The following is a 25773-nucleotide window of genomic DNA, read 5'->3' on the forward strand; positions in this document are numbered from 1 at the left end:
AAAACCCCCCGCAGCAGCACACAACGGTAGGGGAGGGGCGTGCCTCGCCCGGGGGCCCCCTCCACACCCGTCATCACGTCCCTGATCTGAGGACCCCAGGAGGGAAACCACTGGCTAACCCAGGGGGGGAGCCCGATGGACTGGCAGCAAACCCTACAGGAATTCCGCTTTCAGGAGATGGCGTCCAGCAAGAGAAGCCCTAGCCCCCCCCCCCCCAAGGGACTTGCACAGTCGGAGACCCCAGAACCCCCCACGTCTGCCATGGAAAGAGGCTTCGCCTCTATATTACAGGAGATCAGGGACATGCGATCTGACATTGCCCAGAAATTTGAAAAAATAGATCAAAGAGTGGACAAGGTCGAAGACAGACTGTTGCAGGTTGAGACCAACCAGACATCAACGACGTCTCTAGAGATGGATCTAGGGCTGAGGATAGCGGCCCTGGAGAAAAGGGAGGAGGAAAGGTCCAGGCAAATGGACGACTTTGAAAATAGGGAAAGGAGGAACAATCTCAGAATTTTTGGGGTACCGGAACAGGAAGGGGAAACGGAGAGAGACATTACCCGCACGGTGAGAGACATCATCACCCTCCTCTTTGCTGAAGAAATGACTACGGAACCCACGTTCGATAGAGTGCACAGGGCTGGGGGTAGAGCGGGGGGCCCCCGGTCTATCTTGGTCCGGTTCCACTATTACTCCGAAAAAACAAAGGTGTTGGAGGAAGCCAGGAAGGCTCGGGAGATCACCTACAACAACGCCCAGATTTCAATCTACCAAGATCTCTCCGCCTACACCCTGGCCAAATGCAGGATGTGTCGCCCACTAACACTCCTGCTGAAAGAAAAGGGGGTCCGCTACCGTTGGGGCTATCCCTTCTCTTTGACCTTTGAGTACATGGGCCAGCGGTCAACTCTGACCACGGAGGACGACATACGAGGAGCCATCCAGGACTACGTTGTGGACTCTAATCCCAGGAGGGCCCTGTCGGGGCCGGGGAGGGATACCCAGGGAACCCGGGCCCGTCGAAAGACAGGAGACGAAAAACTGGCGCAAGGAAATACAGGAAAATGAATACCCCATCGCCAGTCAAGGAGGGGGAGCGGAACGATCCCGAGGATTGAGACTTGGGGAAAGCCACCGAGTCATGTGGGATGCACAGAAAAGCCAGCGGTTTCACCATTAATAGCGTCCCTACGAACAGTAAGTATGGGGGAGTCATGAGGGGGACGGCTCGGCATGGAGGGAGGGGGGGGGCTCACAGAAACACGCTTTCCACAGAATGCCCGGCTGCAGCGGGTAGGCTGGTGGTTCGGCCAGTAGCCAGGGATGGCAGAACTATTTGGCCGGACGCCGGGGAAGGGGGAGGGGGGACACAAAGTTGGGGTAGTTCAGTTACGGTTTGGGGAAGGGGGGCAGTTGGGGTCTTGTTCTTGGCCCACCCGGAGGGAAGAGGAGGGGGGAGTCGGGGAACGAAAAGTCGAACCAAGGGAGCACGCCAGGAAGAGCATGTTGAGAACGTTGACTGGGAGAGAGGAAATCTTAGATTATGGCTAACAGTCTGCCCCCCCCCCCTGGGTGTGGGCTCCCTAAATGTATGGGGCTTAAACACCCCCACAAAGAGATCCTTGGTCTGCAGGGAATTTAGAAGGGACAACCTCGACTTTCTCTTTGTGCAAGAGACTCATTGGCCGCGGGGTAAAGAGGAGGAATAGGGGAGGTCTTCAGTGCTTCCCATAAAGGCAAAAAGAGAGGGGTTGCCATCTTAGTATCCAGGAATACAGGCTTCGAGAACGAGGCCATGCTGAAAGACCCAGAGGGCCGCTATCTGATGTTGCGGGGCTCCCTTCAGATAACAGCTCACCCTTGCTGTTATCTATACCCCAAACGAAGGCCAAACCCTATTTTGGGAAGAGGTAGGGGACAAACTCAAGCACTTTGTTCATGGTTCGGTGGTGGTGGTGGGGGGGGGGGGGACTTCAACATGATCCTGGACCCAACCCGGGACAGAAAACGCACAGGCCCGCAGCCCTCCAGGGCGTCAGACAGGACCATGGCGCGTAACTTCCAAGGGGTTAATCTAGACTTGGGACTGATGGATACGATCCCGATCCCCAGAACGAACACCCCCCTTCACATATTACTCAGCCATTCATGCGTCGTTCTCCAGGATAGATTATATCTTGGTGGACGAGATCCTGCACCCATTTACCTCGGGCCATAGGGTTGACCCCATTCCCTGGTCCGACCACGACCTGGTCCGAATCACGATAGCAAGGGGAGGATTAAGCGAGCGCAGGGGGAGGTGGAAGTGCAACGACTCCCTGTTAAAGGATGAGGTACTAGCTCAGGAAGTTCTCGAGGCCATCACGGATTTCTTCAACCTTAACGATAATGGGGAGGTAGGCGTGCATACCCTATGGGATGCCTTCAAGGCTACCCTACGAGGAGTCCTGATCAAAATGGGAGCCCAGAAAAAGAGGGAGAGGGAGGCCCAGGAAAGACTACTGGGGGAGAAAATAGCCCAACTCCAACCGGGGGGTCTCCCCACGGTCCCCTTGGACCGAGGCCAGGTGGCCTCCCTGGAGGACTGTAGACTCCAGCTGAGGGACCTCCTCCTCCACCAGACAGAGAGAAGCCTTCAGTTGGTCAAACAAAAGTATTAAGAAAAATGGGACAGGCCAGACAGGATTTTAGCTTGGAAGTTGAGAGAGGTACAGAGAAGCAGATTAGTGAAAGCAGTAAGGAACGAGGGGGGGGGAGATAGGTTACGACACATCCCACATTGGGGAGGCCTTCCGCCAATACTATGATAAATTATACTCGTCAGAATTCAACGGGAGGGAGGTGGAGATGGAGGGGTTCCTGAACTCGATACAGATCCCGGCCTTATCAGAGGGAGATGGCAGAGGGGTTGGAGGCCCCGGTGACGGAGCAGGAGGTGGAGCGCGTGATCAGAGGGATGAAAGGGGGTACTTCCCCCGGCGAGGACGGCTACTCGGTCTATTTTTATAAGAGGTTCTGCTCAACCCTATCCCCCTACTTGGTTAAGGTATTCAATGCAGTGCTGGAAGTGGGACCCCTCCCGGACTCCATGATGGAGGCAATTATAGTGGTGCTCCCCAAGGACGGTAGGGACCCCTCGGAGTGCTCTTCCTACCGCCCAATTTCTTTGCTGAACACCGATGTAAAGATCCTGGCTAAGGTGATCGGGGGGCGAATGGAGGGGATCCTGCCGAAGCTGGTCCACGGAGACCAGGTGGGGTTCATTAGGGGGAGACTGGGCTGTGACAATATCCGAAAAACCATAGACTTGTTCCACTACGCCCAGGTGTTGGACCTAGACGTGTGCGTCTTGTCGCTCGACTCAGAAAAGGCATTCGACAGGGTGGAGTGGAGATTCATGGAACTCACCCTCCAGAAAATGGGCTTTGGGTCACACATCATGGGTTGGGTGGCAGCGCTATATAGGGCCCCAAAGGCCAGGGTTCAGGTGAATGGCAGGCTGTCGGAGCCTTTCCCCTCTCGCGGGGAACGCGGCAGAGTTGCCCGCTCTCCCCCCTCATCTATGTCCTCACCATGGAACCCCTGGCCATAGCGGTCAGAGCACACCCAGACATCAAGGGGATCCGGAGAGGCGAAGTAGAATTTAAACTCTCCCTGTTTGCCGATGATATCCTGGCCTACCTGGTGGACCCGGGATCCTCGTTCCCCCCCCCCCCCTCATGTCCCTGATGGCTGCATATGGTCGCCTCTCGGGGCTCAAGATCAATGCCTCTAAATCAGTCCTACTCCCCATGAGAACGAGGGACCCGGCCCTGGACCCCCTGATCAGCCTGGGAGGGATAAAAGTAGGGAAGGCTTCCATCCGATACCTGGGCGTCCTCCTCACCCGGGACCTCTCCAACCTCGCCCCAGCTAACTACGACCCCGTAATGGCAAGGGTCACTGCGGATCTAAGGAGATGGGGGTCAATTATCCTGTCCTGGTACGGCCGCATGCCGGCTGTGAAGATGAACATACTCCTGCGCCTACTATATCTCTTCACTGCCCTCCCAACCTGTGTTCCCGACCAAACCTTCAGGGTCCTCCAGAATGCGGTGCGTGAGTTTATTTGGCAGGGTAGGACCCTGAGGACTGCAAGAGCAATCCTGACCCTTCCGAGGGAGGAGGGAGGGTTCGGGCTGCCGGACTTCCAACTCTACTTTCGCGCTGCCCAGTTGCGCGTACTTCTTGAACATATGAAGGAGGGGATGGGTACATACTGGACATACTTGGAGACCCACCCACTTAAGGTCAGGGACCTCCTGTGGGCCCCAAGCAAGTTCATTCCGAATAGACTAAAATCACAGCCAACGTTGGGAGTCCTCTGGTCGATCTGGCGGGAAAGCCCCCAGACGGCGCACCTAACGTCATGGCCGTCACCGATGTCATCGCTCTGGGGTCACCCCCTCAGACTGGGAAGCAGGGGGTTCTGCAATGCTCAATCCTAGTCCGATTCAGGGATGGAATGGGCGGGGCAAATGTTCAAGGAGGGGGAATTCCGGCCCCATGAGGAAATGAGAGAAGCCCTGGGGCGGGGGACCCTCTCCATTTTCGAATATCTCCGCTTGAAGGGGATTTTATGAGACCAATCCTCGGGACAGAACTTGAAAAGACAATTGACCCCCTTCGAAAAATTTGTGGACACAGCGACCTCCAGGAAGGGGGCGGTATCAGGGATGTATAGAATACTGAACACTGTCAACCTGGGGGAGAGGAGGAGGTTCCGTACCTTCTGGAACGATTTGGCAGGGGAGGAGATCTCTGAGGATGCCTGGGCAAGGATATTTAAGATAGCTTTCCATGGGAACTTATTCACAGCGGACATGGAACACAATTTCAAGATCTTGCAGGGGTGGCACAGGGACCCTGCGAAGTTGGCGAAAATGTTCACGGGAGTGTCCCCCGCATGTCCAAGGGGATGTGATCAGGTCGGTACAAGAGGTCACATGTGGTGGCACTGCCCGAAAGTCCAGACATACTGGGAGGCGGTACGGGGCTGGATTGCTGAAGTTACTGAGGATCTACTCCCCCAGCATCCCCTAACAATGTTGCTGGGCCTCCCCCCAGAGGACACAGACATATCCAGATACCCAAGGATGTGGGAAACCATGTTGAGGGCAGGGAGGGTGGCCCTGGCACAAAAATGGAAGAGCCCGGAGACCCCCTCGAAGGAGGTCTGGTTGAAAAAGGTCAAGAACATGTTTCTGATGGACAAACTAACGGCAATGATGAATAACAAGTTGGGCACATTCCAAGCGAACTGGTTCGGATTACAGCAGACCTGGGGATGGGACGTTCACTGGCCCATGAGGAGGAAAGAAGGAGGGATCGGGCGCCCACAGCCCGGGGAATGGTGGACGATGTACAGCCACAAACGTAGTCAACGTTCAAGCTCTTTCTCATGCTCCGGACATATAAAGCTTCCGCTGCGTCTCCCCAAATAAGGAGACCCATCTGAGTCAAAGTTTAAGGGGGGGCGTTCCGTTTGGGGTGGGGGAGGGGGAGGGTTGTTGGGCCAGCTATTTTTATATCTTTTCGAATTTGCCTTGAGCCCTTTTGTTATATTATAAAAAATGCTAATAAAACAAAGTTTAAAAAAAAATAATTCTGGAGCCATGTTTTTCAAGATGACGCCTTGAGCCACTTTGTTTAAACAGGTCCCGGTCTTCTTTTTTCGCCATTTCTTTTTGGAAAGGTCCTTCTAGTGTTCATGTCTGCACGCCAAACCAGGTTTGGTCCCTTTGTTTCTATGCCTTTGGCGGGCTTCAGGACTGAAGACCGCCTCTGGCGCCTGAGTGTCTGCAGTGGGCAGGAAGTGAGGGAGGTGCCCGAAACTCGCTGTGCTTGGTCTCCTAGGAGACCCAAATGCACTCTGGTGTGATTGGCTGGCTGACTGTCCGGCAAGGACAGCCACCCTGCTGGGTGAATGACAGCTAGGCTGGAATGAAAGGGAGAAAACAGTTTAAAAGGCGAGTCTGTTGGACTGGAAAGCAGAGCCGACCACTGGAACGAAAGAACCGAAGACGAGCTGGAAGAGGACGGCTGCTGCAACTCCTGGACCATTGGTTTGCCCGGTGAAGCCCTGCTGCAGGACCGAATTGCCAAGTTCATCTCGAAAGAGAAGCCCCTTCAAGGACTACTTCTTCCTTTGAGTTGGTGTGACCAATCAACTCGTTAGACACTTGGATACCATTCTCAGAGCTGGTTAGGATTAACCAGGGGGAAGGACACCAGCTTGTGTGCTTGACGTCAGCTACTCGAACCGAAGATCTTCCATTTTGCCAGCTTGTTTGACCAATCCCTGTGAAGTGCAGGAGACCCCGATGTCCTCCCTCTTGTCCCCACGACTGAGGCTCAGGAACAGCGAGATCTGCAGGAACTGCCAGGAACCAACGTCTTCAGCTGCATCTTTTCTTCATATTAAGGTACTGTGCCAACCCGATTGAGAGAACTTACCTCTCCCGGTGAAAGTTCGTGAAACTTTCCCAGCTTGCAGGCCTAATCAGCTTGTGACCCAACATATGATTCTTTTTCGTACAAACTACTTCTGAGAACTTTGGCAAAGACTTTACTGTTTACTACAAGAATTGCTCTTTCCTATCCAAGATACTAGCCCATTGAGGCCTATTAAACTTAATCGAGTCCTCTAGTGAACTGAAACTATTTGCACTGCCTAAGAAAGTATTTGTGATCTATTTTTATAAACTTGTGCCTTTTTACTCCCATTTAAAGTACCTGAAATGCCACTTTGCTCCTATTTCAGGGGAGCCTAATTTACTCACAAACGTATTGGTTTGGTATTGAAGTGTATTTGTGTATGATATTAAGTTGCCTCCTTCTAGTGAATTATTTCTAAATGATTGTGCAATAAATTAATAAGTGTTTTACCAAGAAACCTTGAGTGTAGTGTCTACTTGAAGCACTGTGATTGTAAGACCTCTGTGTAACATCCTTGTACTGCTCACATTCCCTCTTGAGATAAGCCTGGCTGCTCAGCTCGCTACCAAAAACTCTGTAGTACAGGCTTGGACCAAAGGTTGGTTTTGCTTACACCTGTATTCCTAATTGTATGTGGTGGTCCAAGAGGGTACTGCATGCATTCTGCCTAACAGGAGCTTAGGCTAGGTGACCTTGACCCACTTGCACCTGCTTCCCATCTGCAAAGGAAGAGAGACTGGAGGGTGCCTTAAGTGGGGGTAAAAAGCGCGGCAACCCGGAAGGCACCCGGTGGACGGGGCTTAGGCCAGGTGATGTAGACCCACTTGCACCTGCTCCCCATCTGCAAAAGAAGAGGCTGGAGGGCTCCTTAAGAGGGGAAAAAGAGCGGCAACCAGGAAGGCACCAGGTGATCTAGACCCACTTGCACCTGCTCCCCATCTTGCTAGACCTGGATGCGCTTAGCCATAGCAGTATTCTACTGCGCATGGTTGCATATGTCCACACTAGTGGTGTGTATACGTACCGTAGGTTTGGTAATTATTCGGCTGGAAGCTTCACGATGTAATAGGCCGAGAAAGGGAGTAAACTTACACGTGGGATTCCTGTATAGTTGGTGCAAGGCCTACATTTCACAGTGCAGTACGAATACAAGAGTACAAGAGACAGAAGACCTAGATCTGAGAATCCTGCACAGTGGGAGAGCGGCACAAGCTTCACCATGCCGCTTAAGTTTCACAATGCAGTTTAAGTACAAGATTAAAAGGGACACACACCTAGATTTGAGAATCCTGTATATTGAGAGAGGCCTAAGTTTCACGAAGCCGGTTACATAAGGGATAGAACACAGTTGGAGAACGCAGTAATCCTGTCTAGATGTGACGCAACTCAATATTCACCATTTGTACTGCCTGTTGAAATGTCTAACATTCACAATCCTGTCTGGTTGTTAAGCTAGTTAATTTTGCCATCCTGGTCTGAAGGATTTTGAGAGTAAGAGTGGCAGGGCTTCCAGAGTGCCGTGATTGCTGTACTCCCCACCCGTGCCACACATACCTGGGCAGTTGCTGCTGGTTGACGACTGGCCACTGGCTTCTCCTGCTGACACCTACAGACACAATATGGAGCCGCCCCTGTTGGAGCCGGCCTTTGCCTTGGGGCCCTTAGCTGTGGGGGCTGCCAGCTGCCCTGGGAGGGTTGGTTAAGACCCCCAACAGAGCCAATCGGGGGACGGAGGAGGGATGGGAGGCGGGAAGGGGAGCTGGGCACATACAGCTGGTCAGGTGGGATTAAATAAGGCCCAGGAGGTTCCTTGGGGGCTTAGGCTTCCCTCGGTCACCAGAGCTAAATGTGGTGATCGGGGTGCACAAGTGGCCTGTAGGCCTCGGAAAGCATTTAAAAAATAGCCAATCGGAGAGCGGGGGAGGGATGGGAGGCGGGAGGAGGGATGGGGAGCCGGGAACGCCTGAAGGGGGGGCGGGTGCACATACAGCTGGTCAGGTGGGATTAAACAAGGTCCAGGAGGGTCCTTGTAGGGCTACACTTACCTCGGTCACCGGAGCTAAAGGAGTAGGACTGAAGATATGAAGAAGTGTTTTTCGCCATTCCGAAAATGTCACCCCAACAAAATGAATGGCAGAGCTTACCCTCTGGCGGCAACTCTATTGGCTCTGTTCAGCTAGCCACTTCTTCCCAAGAGTGTAGCTGGAACTAAAGGGTCCACAGCAGTGAAATCTCTGCAATAAATATATATATGGAGGGGCGCAACAACTAATCTGGAGGATGCAAGAATAGGTTTAGTAGATAGGAGGCAGTAACAATTAAACAAATTATGGACAACCTGATGTAGAAGTCCAGTATACTTGGGGTTTGATTTCTAGGCAGGGTGTGTAAAGGGGACGGTCATATGCCAGCTGAGTAAAAGCATGAAGAATAATTGTAGGGTTGTCATTTACATCTGGTCATTGATATTAAATTGTGCGGTCAGACCATGTTCCAGTGTCGGAGGCAAGGGTGATTATGATTCTATAGATGGTGAGGACATGCTCAAAGCTCTGTCACTGTGAAAGGAGTACAGAGAGGGATGGTTGAAACAAATCTGGAGCGTGGGGCTTCTCCAGGGTCACTCCTAGTTCGGGTAGGTTCATCCTTCCCTTCTGTCTCTCCTCCCCAAACAACATGCTGTGCATCTTAAACTGCAGAACCACGTCCCTGAGTTCCTTGGCACCTGAAGCTTTTTTGCCCATCTAGCTTATCCCTCCATCATTCAAAGCCATAGGACCCCTAAAGTGACTGTTTCTTTGTCGCCTGATCCTTTCACTCACTTCTGCACAAGGCCGCTCTGAAGTCTTCCCTGTCACTCGAATCAACGACCCTGCAGGGAAATTGTGCTCCCGGTTTTGATTATATCCATATGAACATCTCGCATTGTGTATCCCTCAGTGCTCCACTGTATTCCGTTCTTTCTCACTGTTTAGCTCCATTCTCCAATTGAGCAATTCTCTCTGCACCTCCAAATCAGATGCTCGCTCTGTCTACTGTCGTAACCCTGCCCAACTCACTCCTTGATGCCGTTTTTATGTTGGCTCCCGTTTCCTACACTGCACCCGAATCTTTCCCTGATTCGGTCTACCTCGTTCACACCCTCTGGATCTGGGCTTTACTTTTTCTTTTCTTTTCCTTGCGAGAACTACTGTATCCAAGGATGGAAGGGTACTTGTATCCTTCTTACCTTTTTCTTTTGTGAGATCAGCACTCACAACCTAATGTGGGGTGCTGAGGGGTTAACATAGTATCACCTTTCTTACTGCTTCTGTAACATTTTTTTAGTGACAGGCATGCCTGAATGGCTGGTGGCAGTAGATTTGTTCTACTGATTTTGTGCATTTTTCCACCATTGACCCAAAATGGTGGTTTTTCTTTTTTTCACCATTTCTTGTGCGCTTGTCCTTTCTTAGTCCTTCTACCAACCTGGGTGGGAGAGGTCCTGTTTTGACTTCTGTCTTCGGCAGGAAGCCCACCAAGGCTCCAGACTGTCTTTGAAGACCGGAAACAAGGGAAGAGTCTGAAACTCTGCAGCCCTTTGTCTTCTGGCATGCCTGCCAGGATTTGGTTCCAATTGTGAGGCTGGCTGTCCTGAAAGGACAGCCACCACCCGAAGTTTGAATGATGCACGACTGTTGATTGGCTGGCTTCCTGGATAAAAGGCGAGGATCTTGAGGTAAGCCAAGTCGACCACTGGAACAGAAGAACCGAAAAAGACTACCAGAGACACCTGCAGCACCTTCCAGCAACTGGTGAAGCCTACTCAAGTGACAGCTGGTGCCCTGACCCGGTTTTCAAATCGACGTGCTGCGACCTTCTGTTACACCTTTTCGCTGATGGCAGCTTAGGCGGCATTGGTCCCTGTGTGGACCTTTGATTCGAGGAAACTCCGATATAGCAAGAGATTCCTATGCCAGCAGTCTAGTTGTTTCACGTTGCCGTCAGAAACACGTGACCAGTCATCTGATCCCTCTTAAGGACCCCGGACCTCCACTTCAACGCGTCGCTTCTGCTGAATGTGATGCTACGTAAATTCGCTAAGATTCAGGAACTCGAACCCTATTCGATCGACAGCTATTAAACTCTCTTTTTCTCACTAACACTCCTTTTTGTTATAGAATTGTATCTCGTCTCGGCCTGCTCACTTCCTCTCCTTCGTTCAGTCCAGGAAATCCCCTCGTCTCTTCATGCAGGGCTCTCCATTTGATGTTCCGCTCTAGTCAGAAGGTCCGCCTATCGGAAGTAAGTCGAATTCCTACATTTGGTCTTTCTTTTCTTTGTTTAGAACCTCACTTACCATTCTCCCTTGTCAGTTGTTAACCTCCTCTTTGGACTAACACTCCTTCAACTGCCCGAGAAGATCCATTCGAAGGATCTAACTCCAGTCATGTCCAAAGTTAGTTCCGCACTTTCCTCATCAATTTATCCTTCATTCTGCTTTTGTTAAACTTACCTGTTATTCTCGTTCTGTAGGTCCCTTTCCACTTCGCCACATAGAGAAGGGCCATCCTGAGAGACAACCAGTCCTGACTTCCAGAGTCTTTCCTTACAAGAAGGCCGATTCAAGATCTCCAGGGTTTTCTTCCCCAGAGGGTTTCCCTGGGGTGCGTGTTTCCCCTCACTGATTCTTTTATGTTTGGTACTAGGGGGAACAGGGATTCCGGGGTAATTCTTCTCTTCTGCTGTTGCTGCTCTCAAAACGTTGGCATCCGATCAGGTTATTGTTTTTCTAAATATCCTTTTTGGGAATTGATAACACAATACCTCAACAGAGTTATAACTGTTACAGTAAGCAACGCCAAATATAGCTGACAAGATCGGGTGGCAATAACATGGAGCAGCAAATGCAGCAGTTAATGGCCGCTATGCAGTCTATGTCACTAGAAATGCAAGCTATCAAACAGGATAATGCTCAGTTAAGGCAACAGGTGACCCCAGCCTTTTCCGAGACTCCCCCCAATTTCATTGAGCATGGGCAGGTTTGATGAGGATCCTCATAAACTCAAGGAATTCTTGGATAGCTGCACCGTGCAATTCACATTTAAACCCAGATTCTTCCCAACCGATAAAGATAAGGTGGGATTTTTGATTTCGCATCTATCTGGTCCTGCCCTAGCATGGGCTAGTCCTTTAGTTACGTCAGGTAACGCAGTATTAGATTCCAACCCAGCATTTGTAAACAGTCTGAGATCTATGTTTAGTCGCCAGGAAATTTCAGTTACTACACAAGAGAAGCTTCTTGATCTCCGCCAAGGAAACAAGGACCTTCTTGTTTATATCACCCAGTTTAAACAATTGTCCTCAGAGGTTGGATGGCCAGATGATGGTGTCTTAACGTTGTTTCGCCGAGGACTCTCTGAGTAGTTGAAGGACGAGGTTTCCAAAGTTCCTCGACTGGCCAATTTGGCTGAAATGATAACCCTCACCATGCAAATAGACTACTGACTTCAAGAAAGGGCGCATGAAAAGAAGAAACCTAAGGGAATCCGTACTCATTCTGATCCTCTGCCCAGTATTCTCAAAGCCCCCTATGGGAGAGGAACCTATGCAGATTGGATCTGTCAAGGGTCCATTAACAAACACCAAAAGAGAACGAAGGAAGACCCTGGGGCTTTGTATGTATTGTGGCTCCTCTCCTCACATATTACGTTATTGCCCGATTGTTCCTTCGTGCAGAACCAAACCTCAGATGGCTGGAAACGCCAAAGCCCTGCCGTAGAGGGAACCACGGTAGGGAAATCTATTCAGAGTTCCCCACATATTTTAGGATTGTCTCCTGCACAGCCCGTCTTCCACCAATCCATGATTGTACTAGCATTGACCTTTAGCCTTCCAGATCGTTTAATCCAAAATATCCCAGCTTTACTCGACTGTGGGCCGGCTGGAAACTTTTGGATGACCATTGAGCAGCTACAAATGGTATCGCAAGGACTCTTAAATCTTGCTCCACTCCAATCCAAGGAGTAGATGGCAGTCCCTTAATATCCGGACCTATTAGAGAACAAACCCGTCCCGTGACTTGTATGATTGCCTCACATAAGGAGAGTTTGACTTTCGATCTGATAAAGGCTGCCCACTTTCCTGTCATTTTGGGACTCCCTTGCCTACGCACTCATAACCCGTTTATAAATTGGACAGCAGGGACTCTTTTTTTGGGTTCGGAGTATTGTTTAGCCCATTGTATATCTCAAGAGGCAGTTGGAATTCAAGTCCCATCGGAAATTTCCAGTACTCCCACAACTTCTTCTATTAATCAGTTACAGACAGTGCCTGAATGTCATCAACAGTACCACAACGTTTTTTCAAAGCCCCTTTCTCCCTCTTTACCAACTCATCGTCGGGATGATTGCCACATCGCCCTGCTTCCCGATCAGCCTCTTCCGTTCGGACGGATGTATGTCCTGTCTCAAAAAGAAAATGTGGCTCTCAAGGAGTATCTTCATTCTAATCTACAGAATGGGTTAATTACTGAGTCTAAATCTCCAGCTGGGGCCTCTCTTTTTTATCCCAAAGAAAGACTCAGAGGAGTTACGTCCTTGCATAGACTATCGGGGACTCAATAAGATCACCATCCCAGATAAGTACCCGAAGCCACTGATTAAAGACATCCTAGATGCAGTTCAAGGAGCAGCACTTTACACCAAACTAGATCTTCGCGGGGCTTACCATCTGATCCGAATCGCCCCCGGAGACGAATGGAAAACAGCTTTTTGCACACCTTTGGACACTTTCAGTATCCGGTGATGCCTTTTGGACTGATAAATGCACCCACTGTTTTCCAAAGGTTTATGGACCATTTATTCTCCGACATTCTTCTTCATTTTGTAATCATCTATTTGGATGATATCCTAGTGTTCTCTGCAAATGAGGAGGATCATATTCATCACGTGAACATCGTCTTGGAGCGCCTTCAGGCTAATCAACTGTATTGTAAGGCTGAAAAATGTGAGTTTCATCAAGCACAGATCTCCTACCTGGGATTCGTTCTATCAGCTCACGGTATCTCCATGGACCAGAGGAAGGTTTCAGCCGTTCTAGATTGGCCATCCCCCACATCGGTTAAAGAGATCGAACGATTCCTAGGATTTGCAAACTTTTATCGAAAGTTTATTCCTTGTTATTCTGAGACTGTCTTACCACTAACAAGGTTACTCGAGAAGGGCATACGTTTCAAGTGGGATGAACAAGCTCAACATGCATTCGATACTTTGAAAGGTCTCTCTACCTCTGCATCTATCTTGGTCACTCCAGATCAGACTCGTCCATTTAATGTAGAAACTGACGCTTCTCATCATGCGCTAGGGGCGGTCCTATTGCAACAATCAAGTACTGGTGACGAAAGACCCGTAGCCTCTCTTTCAAAGACTTTCACTCATTCCGAAGAAAATTATTCAGTACTTGAAAAGTAGCTTCTGGCTATAAAGAAAGCCTTTGAAGAATGGAGACATCTCTTATTAGGTTCCTCCTTTCCAGTAGTGGTACGAACTGATCATCAAAACCTTAAAGTACTTCAGCAGGCTCAAACCAACAATAGCAGGCAAGCAAGATGGGCACATTTTTTTCTCCCATATCGGATTGAGTTCACCTTTTTACCAGGCAATCAGAATCTACGAGCTGATGCTTTATCCCGTAAGAATCCTCATGCTACTAGATTCTGTTCTGAAAAGATGTTTCCCCAAGCTCAATTTGTCTCCATCATTTTTGATTTTCTCCAAGCCCAAAAATCTGAAACCTCAAATCACAGTCAACTCTGTGAAGGATTAGCTACTTCCTACCATCTAACCAGAGATCAGGGATTGTATTTTCATGAAGGCCAAGTATTGATTCCTACATACCCATTACAATTGCAGGTTCTTCAAATGTGTCATGACACCCATGCAGCGGGACATCGAGGCATTCAAACAACTCTTGATTTGATTAAATGTCACTTTTGGTGGCCCACCCTTCAGTCGGACGTCACAGATTATGTAAAGGCATGCAGTGTTTGCATTCAATCGAAGACACTACTGTCTCTTCCCTTTGGATTTTTGGCCCGCATGCCTATACCTGAAAGACCGTGGCAAGTCATCTCTACTGACTTCATTGTCGATCTTCCACCTTCTTCTCTGAACACTACTATTATGGTCACTGTCGACTACTTCACCAAGATGGCCCACTTCACTCCATTACCCAAGCTTCCAGGAACTGCCCAGATGGCTAAGATATTCATCTCAGAAATATTTTCAAGACATGGTCTTCCTGATACTATCATTTCAGATAGAGGCCCTCAATATACATCCTGTTTCTGGAAGGGAGTTTGCCAAGCCTTAAGCATCAAGAGAGCTCTAAGTTCAGGATATCAGCCCCAGACCAACGGGAAAACTGAGCGCTTGAATCAGACATTAGAAGGCTACCTCCGCTGCTTTGTGTCGGCTGCTCCAGACAACTGGGTAGACCTTTTACCTTTTGCAGAGTTCGCCTATAACAATGCCAAGCATGCAGCATTAAAGACAAGTCCCTTCTACTCTTCTTATGGATATCATTCTTCATTTGTACAAGCCATCTCCTCAACCTCATCACGAATTCCTGGAGTAGACAGTTTGATAGCTGATATACAAAAGGGACATCGAACGGCACGACTGGCACTGCAAAATGTACAAGATCATGCCAAAAAATATGCTGATAAACGCTGTCAAGCCGAACCAAATTTGAATCCAGGGGACAAAGTTTGGTTGGCCTCTCGCTTTCTGCCCAAACATCTGATCCCTTCCAAACTATCCCCAAGATTCTTTGGACCCTTTGAGGTACTGGAGCGGGTGGGTTCAGTGGCAGTGCGACTGTCTTTACCTCCCTCTTGGTCTCGCATTCACCCTGTTTTCCACTTATCCCAGATCAGGGTGGATGTACCAGACCGTTTCCCTCGATCCACCAAACCTTTACCTCCTCCCGTTATGACCTCTTCTGGGGATGAATATGAGGTTGCCGGTATCTGTGAGTCCAGATATCGTCGAGGCCGTCTCCAATTACTTGTTGATTGGAAGGGTTACTCCCCTGCAGACAGAACATGGGAACCGGCATCAGGAGTACATGCACCTCGATTGGTGCGCCGTTTCTTTCGCCTTCACCGGGGTAAACCAGGTTCGCCTCCCCTGAGGAGGGGGCATACTGTTAGACCTTTTCGCCGATGGTAGCTTAGGCGGCATTGGTCCCTGTGTGGAGCTATGATTCGAGGAAACTCCGATATAGCAAGAGATTCCTATGCCAGCAGTCTAGTTGTTTCACGTTGCCGTCAGAAACACGTGACCAGTCATCTGATCCCTCTTAAGGACCCCGGAACTCCGCTTCAACGCGTCGCTTCTGCTGAATGTGATGCTCCGTAAGTTTGCTAAGATTCAGGACCTCAAACCCTAATCGATCGACAGCTATTCAACTCTCTTTTTCTCACTAACACTCCTTTTTGTTATAGAATTGTATCTCGTCTCGGCCTGCTCACTTCCTCTCCTTCATTCAGTCCAGGAAATCCCCTCGTCTCTTCAGGCAGGGCTCTCCATTTGATATTCCGCTCTAGTCAGAAGGTCCGTCTATCGGAAGTAAGTCGAATTCCTACATTTGGTCTTTCTTGTCTGTGTTTAGAACCTCACTTACCATTCTTCCTTGTCAGTTGTTACCCTCCTCTTTGGACTACCACTCCTTCAACTGCCCGAGAAGACCCATTCGAAGGATCTAACTCCAGTCATATCCAAAGTTAGTTCCGCACTTTCCTCATCAATTTATCTTTCATTCTGCTTTTCTTAAACTTACCTGTTATTCTCGTTCTGTAGGTCTCTTTCCACTTCGCCACATAGAGAAGGGCCATCCTAAACGATGACCCAATCCCTTTCTTAGAATGCAAAAAGAAATTCGATCTGGGGGAAAATGAAAGGTTCAGATACATGCAAATACGACACTGGATCTCCCACCCATCAGTGAAAAGAGCGGGTACAAGAACACTAACAGGCTTGGAACTAACAATGCAAGAGGGGAAACCAGAGAGAGGGATATCTAGAATTTACAGGCTACTCGATGGAGCACAACCAACGGACAACCTAAGATATAAAGAGAATTGGGAAAAAGATGTAGGCGAGCCGATAACGGAAAGAGAGTGGGACCAGATATGGACGAGAGCTCATAGATCCTCCAAATGTACAGCAATTAAAGAAGCTGCATTTAAATTATGCTACAGATGGTACATGTCCCCCCACAGACTACACAAAATAAACTCAGAATATCCCCCAAACTGTTGGAGACAATGTGGAGTGAGAGGAGACCTGTTCCACATGCGGTGGACATGCCCCAAGGCGATTACCTATTGGAAGGAGATACTGGGACACATCAAAGACATTACTGGCAGAGAATTACCACTATCACCTAAAGTGATCCTGCTGGGAGCGGAGGCAGATGGTATATATGCGGCATCAGGGCATATATCCACTCTAATAACACACTTACTATCGGCGGCACGAATGACATTGGCACAAAGGTGGAAAACGCTAGAGGGCTCAACGACACCATGGTGGTGGGTGAAAATATGGGAAGTAATGGCAATGGAGAAGGTAACTGCCATAAGAACAGAGACTTACCAGAGATACTTATCCATATGGTCCCCGTTTAGAGACTTGGTCAGAGACAGGGAAGCCCATTTCTATAAACCACGCAACCTCAGAAATATATCGATCACCTAACAACCCAGAGCGAAGAAAGAGAGAAAGAATCAGCACGACGAGAAAAAAGAACAAGGTGAAAAGTAAAGGGGGGGAGGGACTTAACTGTCTAAGTGATACACTCAAGAACCTATGTATGAAAGAAATTATCACTGCAGAGACTTTAGCCTACTGGCTCCCGCTCACGAATCTTTGTCGAAAAAAAAAGGGAAGCCTATTTCTTCAAACCTCAGATTCTCAAAACGTTTATACCCCCTGACAGCCAGGAACACAAAAGAATTGGAATCCTCATATGGGGACGGATTAACGGAAAGATCAAAAAACTCGAACCTAGAGATAAAGGACCTGGGTGGGAGGTGAGGAAATGAAATTAAGAATGAATCGATAAAACAGAAAATTTCTGTTGTATAGCAGCAGACTACGAAGTTATGACGTGGACTCTTATCGTCAAAAGCTATACTCTTGAACATTTGTTGAAAGTAAAATAATAATTTATAGTTTAAAAATTGGAGGCAATTTACACAACATCGGGTGACATTAACTCTGAATGAAAATTTGGTTTTATGCATTGTGTTAACAAAGTATAATGATTATATGTTGTAATTGACTATGCTTCTATCGAAAAATAAAAATGGTTAAAAAAAAAAGAGAAGGGCCATCCTGAGAGACAACCAGTCCTGACTTCCGGAGTCTTTCCTTACAAGAAGGCTGATTCAAGATCTCCAGGGTTTTCTTCCCCAGAGGGTTTCCCTGGGGTCCGTGTTTCCCCTCACTGATTGTTTGATGTTTGGTACTAGGGGGAACAGGGATTCTGGGGTAATTCTTCTCTTCTGCTGTTGCTGCTCTGAAAACGTTGGCATCCGATCAGGTTAGTTTTTTTCTAAATATCCTGTTTGGGAATTGATAACACAATAACTCAACGGAGTTATAACTGTTACATCTTCCTGGGCTGCAAACCGCAAATAACCTGGGACCATCCTGCAGTGCATTGTCTTCCGGTGAACAAACTCTACCGAAACTTTGGTGGACTCCTTCCAGACCTCCAGAGGCAAGATCCCCCCCTCCTTAAAGTCCCCTCACCAGAGTGCAGTACTGAGTGAGAAGAATCGATCAGACGAGAATGAAGCTTCACTGGTGTCTCTGAAAAGGCGGCAAAACCACATATCCACGTTGGGGCATGAAAAATCCTTTGGTGGAGGCCTCCTCTCTCGACTGCTGCTGCGACATCCCTTCCAGAGTCCTTCCTTTCGTCACCGCGACCAAGGAACAAGACTGGTTGCATCGCTGCTGCATTGTGAAGGTGTCCAGCTGCAACTGCTTCATCACTCCCCAGGTAGTATGAGACTCGTTGTAGTACATACCTTGAGTCATTCTGTCGCTCCCTTTTTGCTGGAGTGCTGATTACGGTGTTGGGTGTTTGCCTATACCGTTCACCCAGGCCTAACTCTTGTGCGCCCATAGGGAACCTTTCCCAAGGTCCCTACAAACGTTTGTCACCAACCAAAGCCCTGTCCTTAATTATAATTGAAGAATCTTCTGGAACTTTCCCTTTTCTGCATCTGTGCCTGATCTGTTTTACCTCCAATCTGACTTTGAGGAACTCATACCTAGATAGGAATGGACGGCTGAAGCCTTAAGGTCTGTGAAAGTTAATAGACGTCTCTTAAAGTACTGACCTGTTTATGTTGGTGTTGCTTAACCCCTTTAGTGCCACCGACGAGCCGGCTCGTCGGTGGAAACCCCTCCAGGTTGCCACTGACGAGCCGGCTCGTCGGTTTTGGCACTCTGTTTTGCTCGAACCCTGCAACGCAGGGATCGAGCAAAACTGTAATCCAATCCCCGGGCTATGTGAGGGGGCGGTCCCCACTCACTGCTAGGGGGCTGGATTACCTTCTGTTTCACGCTGACGTGCGTAAAGCACGTCGGCGTGAACCCGGGCTGCTGCAGTGAAGAAAGAAGGTAAGAGCCCTTCTTTCTCCACCTCGATCTCCGGCTGTATTTCAAGCCTGAGATTGTGGTGTGTATCGTTGGAAAGGGGAGATTCTCCTTTACAACGATACCCATTGTGTGGCATTGCTGTCCGTGGATCGGGTAGCAATGTCACCGGATCAATGCAGATCTGTTTGTGACGTGGGGGGGGCTGCTTACTAGTAAAGCGGCCCCCTTCCCCCTGTGGCCCCAAAGCATGGGGCCACAGCGCCAGAGACCCCTAGGGGCAGATGATCACTGCCCCCAGGGGTGAAATTATAAATAAATAAAATCATGGGGAGGGGGTTTGGGGGCTTGGGACCACCAGGGATTTGGCAAAAAGTGGTGTCCTTGGAAAGGGGAGAACCTCCCCTTTCCAAGGACACCACATATACGAGGCATTGCTGGTCACGGATCAGAGCGCTGATCCGTGACCAGCAACCCACTAGACCACCATGGATCCGTTTGTAACTTGGGGGGGGGGGGGGGCTGCTTCAAGTGAGCAGCCCTCTCCCATGGGGGCACAGCGCTACAGACCCCTGGGGGCAGATGATCACTAAGCAGCCCTCTCCCCTCCCCTTCTGCCCCCCAAAGCATGGGGGCACATATGTGCACAACCCTGGGGCCAGATGGCTGATCATCTGCGAAGGGGGGAGAGGGTTTGGGGGCCCTAGCCACCAGGAATTTTTTTGGAAATGATGTCCTTGGAAAGGGGAGACTCTCCCCTTTCCAAGGACACCCTGTGTGACAGCATTGCTGCCCACGGATCGGGTGCAGGGCGCTCGATGCGCGGGCAGCAATGCACACTAGACACAGGGATGTCTTTGAATGGGGAGGGAGTTGGGGACTGCTTACAGTAAGCAGCCCTCGCCCCCCGGCCCCCAAAGCATGGGGGCACATATGTGTACAACCCTGGGGGCAGATGGCTGATCTGCCCCCAGGGAAGGGGGCAAAATAAAAAATAAACATTTTTTAAAAAAAGGGGAATTTTGGGTGTGAGTGGGGGGGGGGGCACTAGCCACCAGGGATAGATTTTACAGAAATGGGTGGTGGCCCTCTCCCCCTCACCACAAGGGGAAATGGGGGCACCCCTTGTAGCCCTCCCTGGGGGCAGATATCTGCTCCTAGGAAGGGGCATCTGACCCCAGGGAGGGCTGCATGAGATGTCCCCCACTGCATTTGGTGTGGGGGGGGGGTAGAGGGTCACCCCCCATTATTAGAAAATTACCTGGCGGTTTAGGGTGCCCCTCAGCCCGCCCCAAAGTGTAGTGTACCATTTTCCATTTTTTTCTTTGTTTACGAAACTTGCCTTGGCGCAGAGGGTCACATTGGTGTGCCAATCTGGCGCCGGGGGCCCAAACCTTACTGCCCCACCCACTGGGGGCCTGTCCCACCATTTTTGGGTGCCCTCCCCCCCACCCCAAATGGAGGGGGGTGTACCTCACGCAACCGTTTGTAGGAGGCCCAGGGAGGCATGCATGAGGTGCCCCCGCCACCCATTTGGGGTGAGGGGGGAGAGGGCCCCCAAAAATTGTGGGACAGGCCCCCCAGTGGGTGGGGCAGTAAGGTTTGGGCACCCCGAGGCCAGATTGGCACATCAATGTGCCTCTCTGTACCAAGGGGAGTTGGGTTACCAAAGGAAAAAAGTGAAAATGGTGGAACGCTTTTTAGGGGGGGCGGTGGGGCACCCCAAAGGGTCGGGGAATTTTCTAATGGGATGGGGCGTTGACCCTCTCTCCGCACCCGCAATGGAGTGGGTGCTTTGTCATGCTGCCCTCCCTGGGACCAGATATCTGCTCCTAGGAACGGTCGCCTGAGTCCAGGGAGGAGTGCAGGACAGCCCCCCCCTTATCTGCCCCTGGGGAGGGCTACATGAGATGGGCCGCCCTCCAATTGGGGGTGGATTCCCAAGGGTGTCCTCTTTTGGGAAATGCATGAGGTTCCCTGTTTTCCTTGCTGGCTTCGACACCCTAGGCCAAAATCTGTAGGTTGCCCACATGAACAAAATGGTCAGTGGCGAAAGGCTTGGGGTTACCAGTGGGTTACCCTTTTCCTTTTGCGCCCCCAGTAGGTGCACCCCCACATGTGAGGTACCGTTTTCATCGGGACACCTGTGGGAACGCGGGACGGTAGGCCATGTGTTGTTTGTATGGTTTTCATAACATTTTGACCCATTTGCTGGTGCCCTTTGTCACACAACCCTTTCATTTCCCAAATGTGACCTACATTTAGTCGCTGCTTTAGGCACCATACACTTTTGTAACCTGCACAAGTCGCCTACCCTTGAAAAGGTCTGCCTGTGCTCTTTCAAAAAATGTATGCTTGCCGTTCCTCACCACATTGGTTTTCCCGATTTACACATGCTAAGTGCGTCTGTTCAGGCTGTGAGCGTAAAACTCTTGTGTACCATGGCTCAGTGTTTGGCTTGTGGTATTGCTTGTTTTGTAAAACACTACAGAAAATGTGTGCTCTCCTAACTGCAAGAGTCGGGGGAATGTAGCGGAGCATTGCTTTTCTCAAAATTCATAGAAGCCATTGCCGTACCAAGCCAACCATGTCCAACACATACCTTTTTTTTCGGTCATTTTCCCGCTTTTCCCCCAATCTATGGCAGTTTCCCCTACCTAGTTGTCTGCCTGACCTACGCAAATTACCCCTTCCGAAACTTGGAATTTTGTCTACTTTTCAGAAATATTTGCCTTTCTGTCCTCCAATTCGGCTTTCCTACCCTTTTCTTCCATTCCGTCCATGCATGTCCAATTGTCAAAAATGGCCAAATTCGCCCACCTCACAAAACGGTTGATAACCACATCAAAATATTTTTTTTTCGTTTCCACTCAACCTGTTCTTGAAAGCCAGGAAATTGGGGAATTCAGCACAGCAAACCATTCATTCCTAGCTCTTACAAGGAAAAAAACACAGGCTTCTTTGTACATCATTTTATTGGCATTTTCTGAAAAAACACAAAATGTTCCCCCTTTTTGCTTATTTTCTCTCACCCCCCCTACAGCAACCTAGGATGTGGGGGAAAAAAAGGAGCCAAATTTAGCCGAGATATCTCATGTAGCAAAAAAGTTACAAGCCATTGAATGGCCACATACCGAAATCGCCAAAAAAGGCCCTGGCAATGGGGAGAAATACCCATGGCACTTAAAGGGTTAACCTTTTTATTCCTACAACAGAACATTTTCTGAATAGCTATAACAAATCATTTTACTTAACTTGAACTGTGTTCATTACTGTACAAGTCTTAACTCATGGTTTGCTCACCTGAAATATTACCTTGCTTTTCTATTGTGTTTAGTTTGAAATAGTACTTACTTACCTGCAATTTAACTTTAACATTCTGTATATAAAATAAATAACTATTTTTCTAGATACTACTACAAGTAACTATGTTAGTGTTTCTTTGGGCCTATGCATATACTAAGTTATTTGTACTTGCCCACAGATCACATTTCCCTCTCAAGATCCTGGCTGCTCTGCCATATTACCAGAACCTCGAGTAGTACAGATGTATGCCAGAAGGTGGGGCCTGTATACCAAGGGGATAGTTTTATAAAGGCCTAACATAAGTGAACTTTAGAAAAACTGTCCTAGCGGATATCACGACTCACTTTTTTTTTGCAAACACTATTCAGACAACTGTAGTTCACAAAACGATGTGGCCTTTGGCTTAGCCGTCTGAAAAATGTCTTTGAGTCAGGACAAAGTCAAGCCCTCCTCCCTCTTTTTAGAGATGATTTGGAATAACGTGAAAGTATGCAGGAAAGGGAACTGCACTTAAGAGATGTACGGGTTATCCACGGTAATAGGGCTCTTACGCCCACCTCTCTCTCCCCCATTAAAAAGAAGCCATTTTGACTTGGGTGCAGGGACTAAAGTTGGGAGGGGCATATGGGGGTGGTGCGGTGTGGGGGTGTGACCTTTTTGTGCCCTCGCTGGACCATTCTGCAAAGTTCTATTCCATTGCTGCTTGCAACAGACGCCTGTCCCATCACTCTTCCATGTTATGTCCCAACAGATGTATGTAGGAAAAGGAACTAAGAGTAACAGTGTCACTACGATGAGTAACCTTTTTGAAATTCTCTGCCCTTATTTCTTCCTGTAGTTTGGCTTTTCTACCTCATATCATGGTCTGTTTCCTCATATGCAGCCCCCTTCCATCTCCCTTTAATGTGGATGTCCTTACTAGTTTAACATTGTCCACTGATCATCTTGTCTGCTGAATGAACCTCTAGTAGAGGCTGTCCTTTTCACACAGTTGCTTTTCTATTAGCCCTTTCTGGTTTCCTTTTTCCTACAGTGTTACATATCGTTTTCCAATCTCATTTTCTCTTGTCATGGTCATCTGTTGAACGCCCTGATTCTTCTGAAGTGTGGTGACATTTCTCACTCCTCTGTTTGCAGGTGGGCTGTTGCACACAGACAACGCTTGCTAGATTTGAATAGCTCCTTGGAATTTAAGCTGCACCGCCTTCACTTCATCAGCCTACTTGGAGGGGGAGCGCAGAAGCAGGTAGAAGCGCTGAGCTACGCCCGCCACTTCCAGCCTTTTGCCAGGCTGCATCAACGGGGTGAGAACTGTGGCAAGCAAGGTGCACTCTGTTGGAGCCATGGGACAAGGAAATAGGCAGTTGATGAGGAAAAACGAGGTCAGGGTAGGATCTGTGGGGTGTCAGTTGAGATTCCGGGGAGGGGTAGCGGTTTGACAATCTTCATCTAATGTGTGCCAATTATGACACTAGTCAAGGTTTGTTATTGAAGTGTGACCGCAAAGGCAGGAAGCATGGGGGAAGAGTTTAACACTGCTAGGAGAGTGCCTGAATGGAACAATTTCCCACTAGGGGGCTGGCTGTCCTGATTGAACAGCCACTCGCCAACTTCTGTAAAATGCTGAGAGAGTTTGCAGAGGAGTGAGTGTGAATTCCGAATATACAGTGAGGTTCCTGAGGTAGAAGGCAAGACGACTACTGGAACAGAAGATCCGAAGCTGAAGACGACCAGCGACACCAACCACTGCTGTCCTGGCCCCGTTTTCTTATCGACATAGGAGCTCCGAAGAGGACGACTCCATCCCTTTGGCTGGTGGGACCAACCAGCCCCAAGACGAACAAGTCGAGCCATCTCCTGAGATGCTGTGACCTTCCAGGGCTGCAAACCATGAATACCAGGAGACTGGCGACCCATTTGCAGTGCAACATCTTGGCATGGACGAATCTGCCCAGAACTTTGGTGTGCTCCAGTTGGTCTTCCAGAGACACAATCCCACTCATCCAAGTCCCCTCCCCAGATTGCTGGTCCGAAAAAGCGAGGAAAATCGACCGGCAATAACCGTCCTTTGTTGGAGCTGATAAAAAGGCACCAAACCGATGACCGTCAAGAGAGACAGAAGAAATCAAGCTGAGGGTCCTATCCCGCGACTGCTGCTGTGACATCCCATTCAGAGTCCTTCTTTCGTCACCAGACTGAGGAATCAGGAGACCGGGGCTGTCGCTGCTGCACAGGAGAGAATCCAGCTGCATTTACTTCTTCTAACCAAAGGTACTCTGGGGCTAAAGGTAGAACTTACCTTAAGCCGAAGAGTCGCTCCAGTGTGATTGGAGTACGTTACAAGGTCTTTGGGTGTCCACGCATACTTCTGGCCTAGGCCTGACGGCTTGTGTCCTTTTAGGGAGTTCTTTGCAGAGTCCCTGCTCTGTGTGTTATCTTGCTAGCCATTTTTATTCTAGTGACTAAATTGGAACTTTGCCTTTCCTGCTGCTACATAAGACTTTTTGTTCTACTCCTACACTGACTTTTGGCTAGTTAGGGATTGGACTTACAAAGCATTAGAAGCATTGGAAAGTGTTACTAAAAACATCTAATATTGCTCGACTGTGAATAACCATAGTTCGAGGGGATTGGTTCTTCTGACGTATTCCATATCTATGACAGGTAATCACCACAGCTGTGCTGCTTCGGAAAAATTTCGGCTCCTGCGTCGATGACGGCAATACGCTGTCCTCGAGGGCCTCCATCGAGCCGACGTCATCGGATGTTAGAAGTAGGACGCACGACGCCCGTAGCCTCAGTTCTGTTTTTTCCGCGAACGTGTTCGCTTCGGAGATGTCAGCGCGCCTCGGTTCTTCTGAGTTATATTCTATCGGTCTTCGACCTTGTGTCGTATTGTGAAGTACCTCATGTCTTTGTCTTCTTCTACCCCGCGGCTGGGTTTCAAGAAGTGTCGGGACTGCGGTTCCAAGATGTCGCTTACGGACCCACACAACGCCTGCCTCTGGTGCTTCAGTGAGAGCCACGCCACGGATGATTGTGACGATTGCCAGTCGTTAACATCGAAGGCCTTGCGGGAGCGGAAGAAGAAGCTTTCTGTCGGTAGGGTTTTCAAGCCCCGAAAGTCGAAATCCGCTGGGCTTTTGACCTACGATTCGAGAGGCGACTCTCCGCATCGCAGGTGTAAGTTCAGGGGGGTCTCAGTCCCGGAGTGGTTCCCGCCATTCCTCTGCCTCTTCAAGGCACTCGCGGAAGCGCTGTCACCGGTGGCCTTACCCGTCCTCGTCCGAGGACTCCGCCCGTCGGCGGATTGCTTGTCTCAACAAGCACT

The 25773-nt window shown here is 49.4% G+C and overlaps 1 protein-coding gene across 4 annotated transcripts in view; it reads left to right on the forward strand.

Annotated features, from left to right (window-relative positions):
- Positions 1–25773, forward strand: part of RMND5B (required for meiotic nuclear division 5 homolog B) — a 363293-nt gene that overhangs the window by 205175 nt on the left and 132345 nt on the right. For all 4 annotated transcript variants that reach the window (XM_069651549.1, XM_069651551.1, XM_069651552.1 and 1 more), the window contains exon 6: positions 23580–23746. In XM_069651549.1, the coding sequence (XP_069507650.1) occupies positions 23580–23746 (167 nt within the window). The remainder of the gene's footprint in view (positions 1–23579; positions 23747–25773) is intronic.

This window comes from Ambystoma mexicanum, chromosome 3p (assembly GCF_040938575.1).
Source record: "Ambystoma mexicanum isolate Mex_15411 chromosome 3p, UKY_AmexF1_1, whole genome shotgun sequence".
Classification (NCBI taxonomy): Eukaryota; Metazoa; Chordata; class Amphibia; order Caudata; family Ambystomatidae; genus Ambystoma; species Ambystoma mexicanum.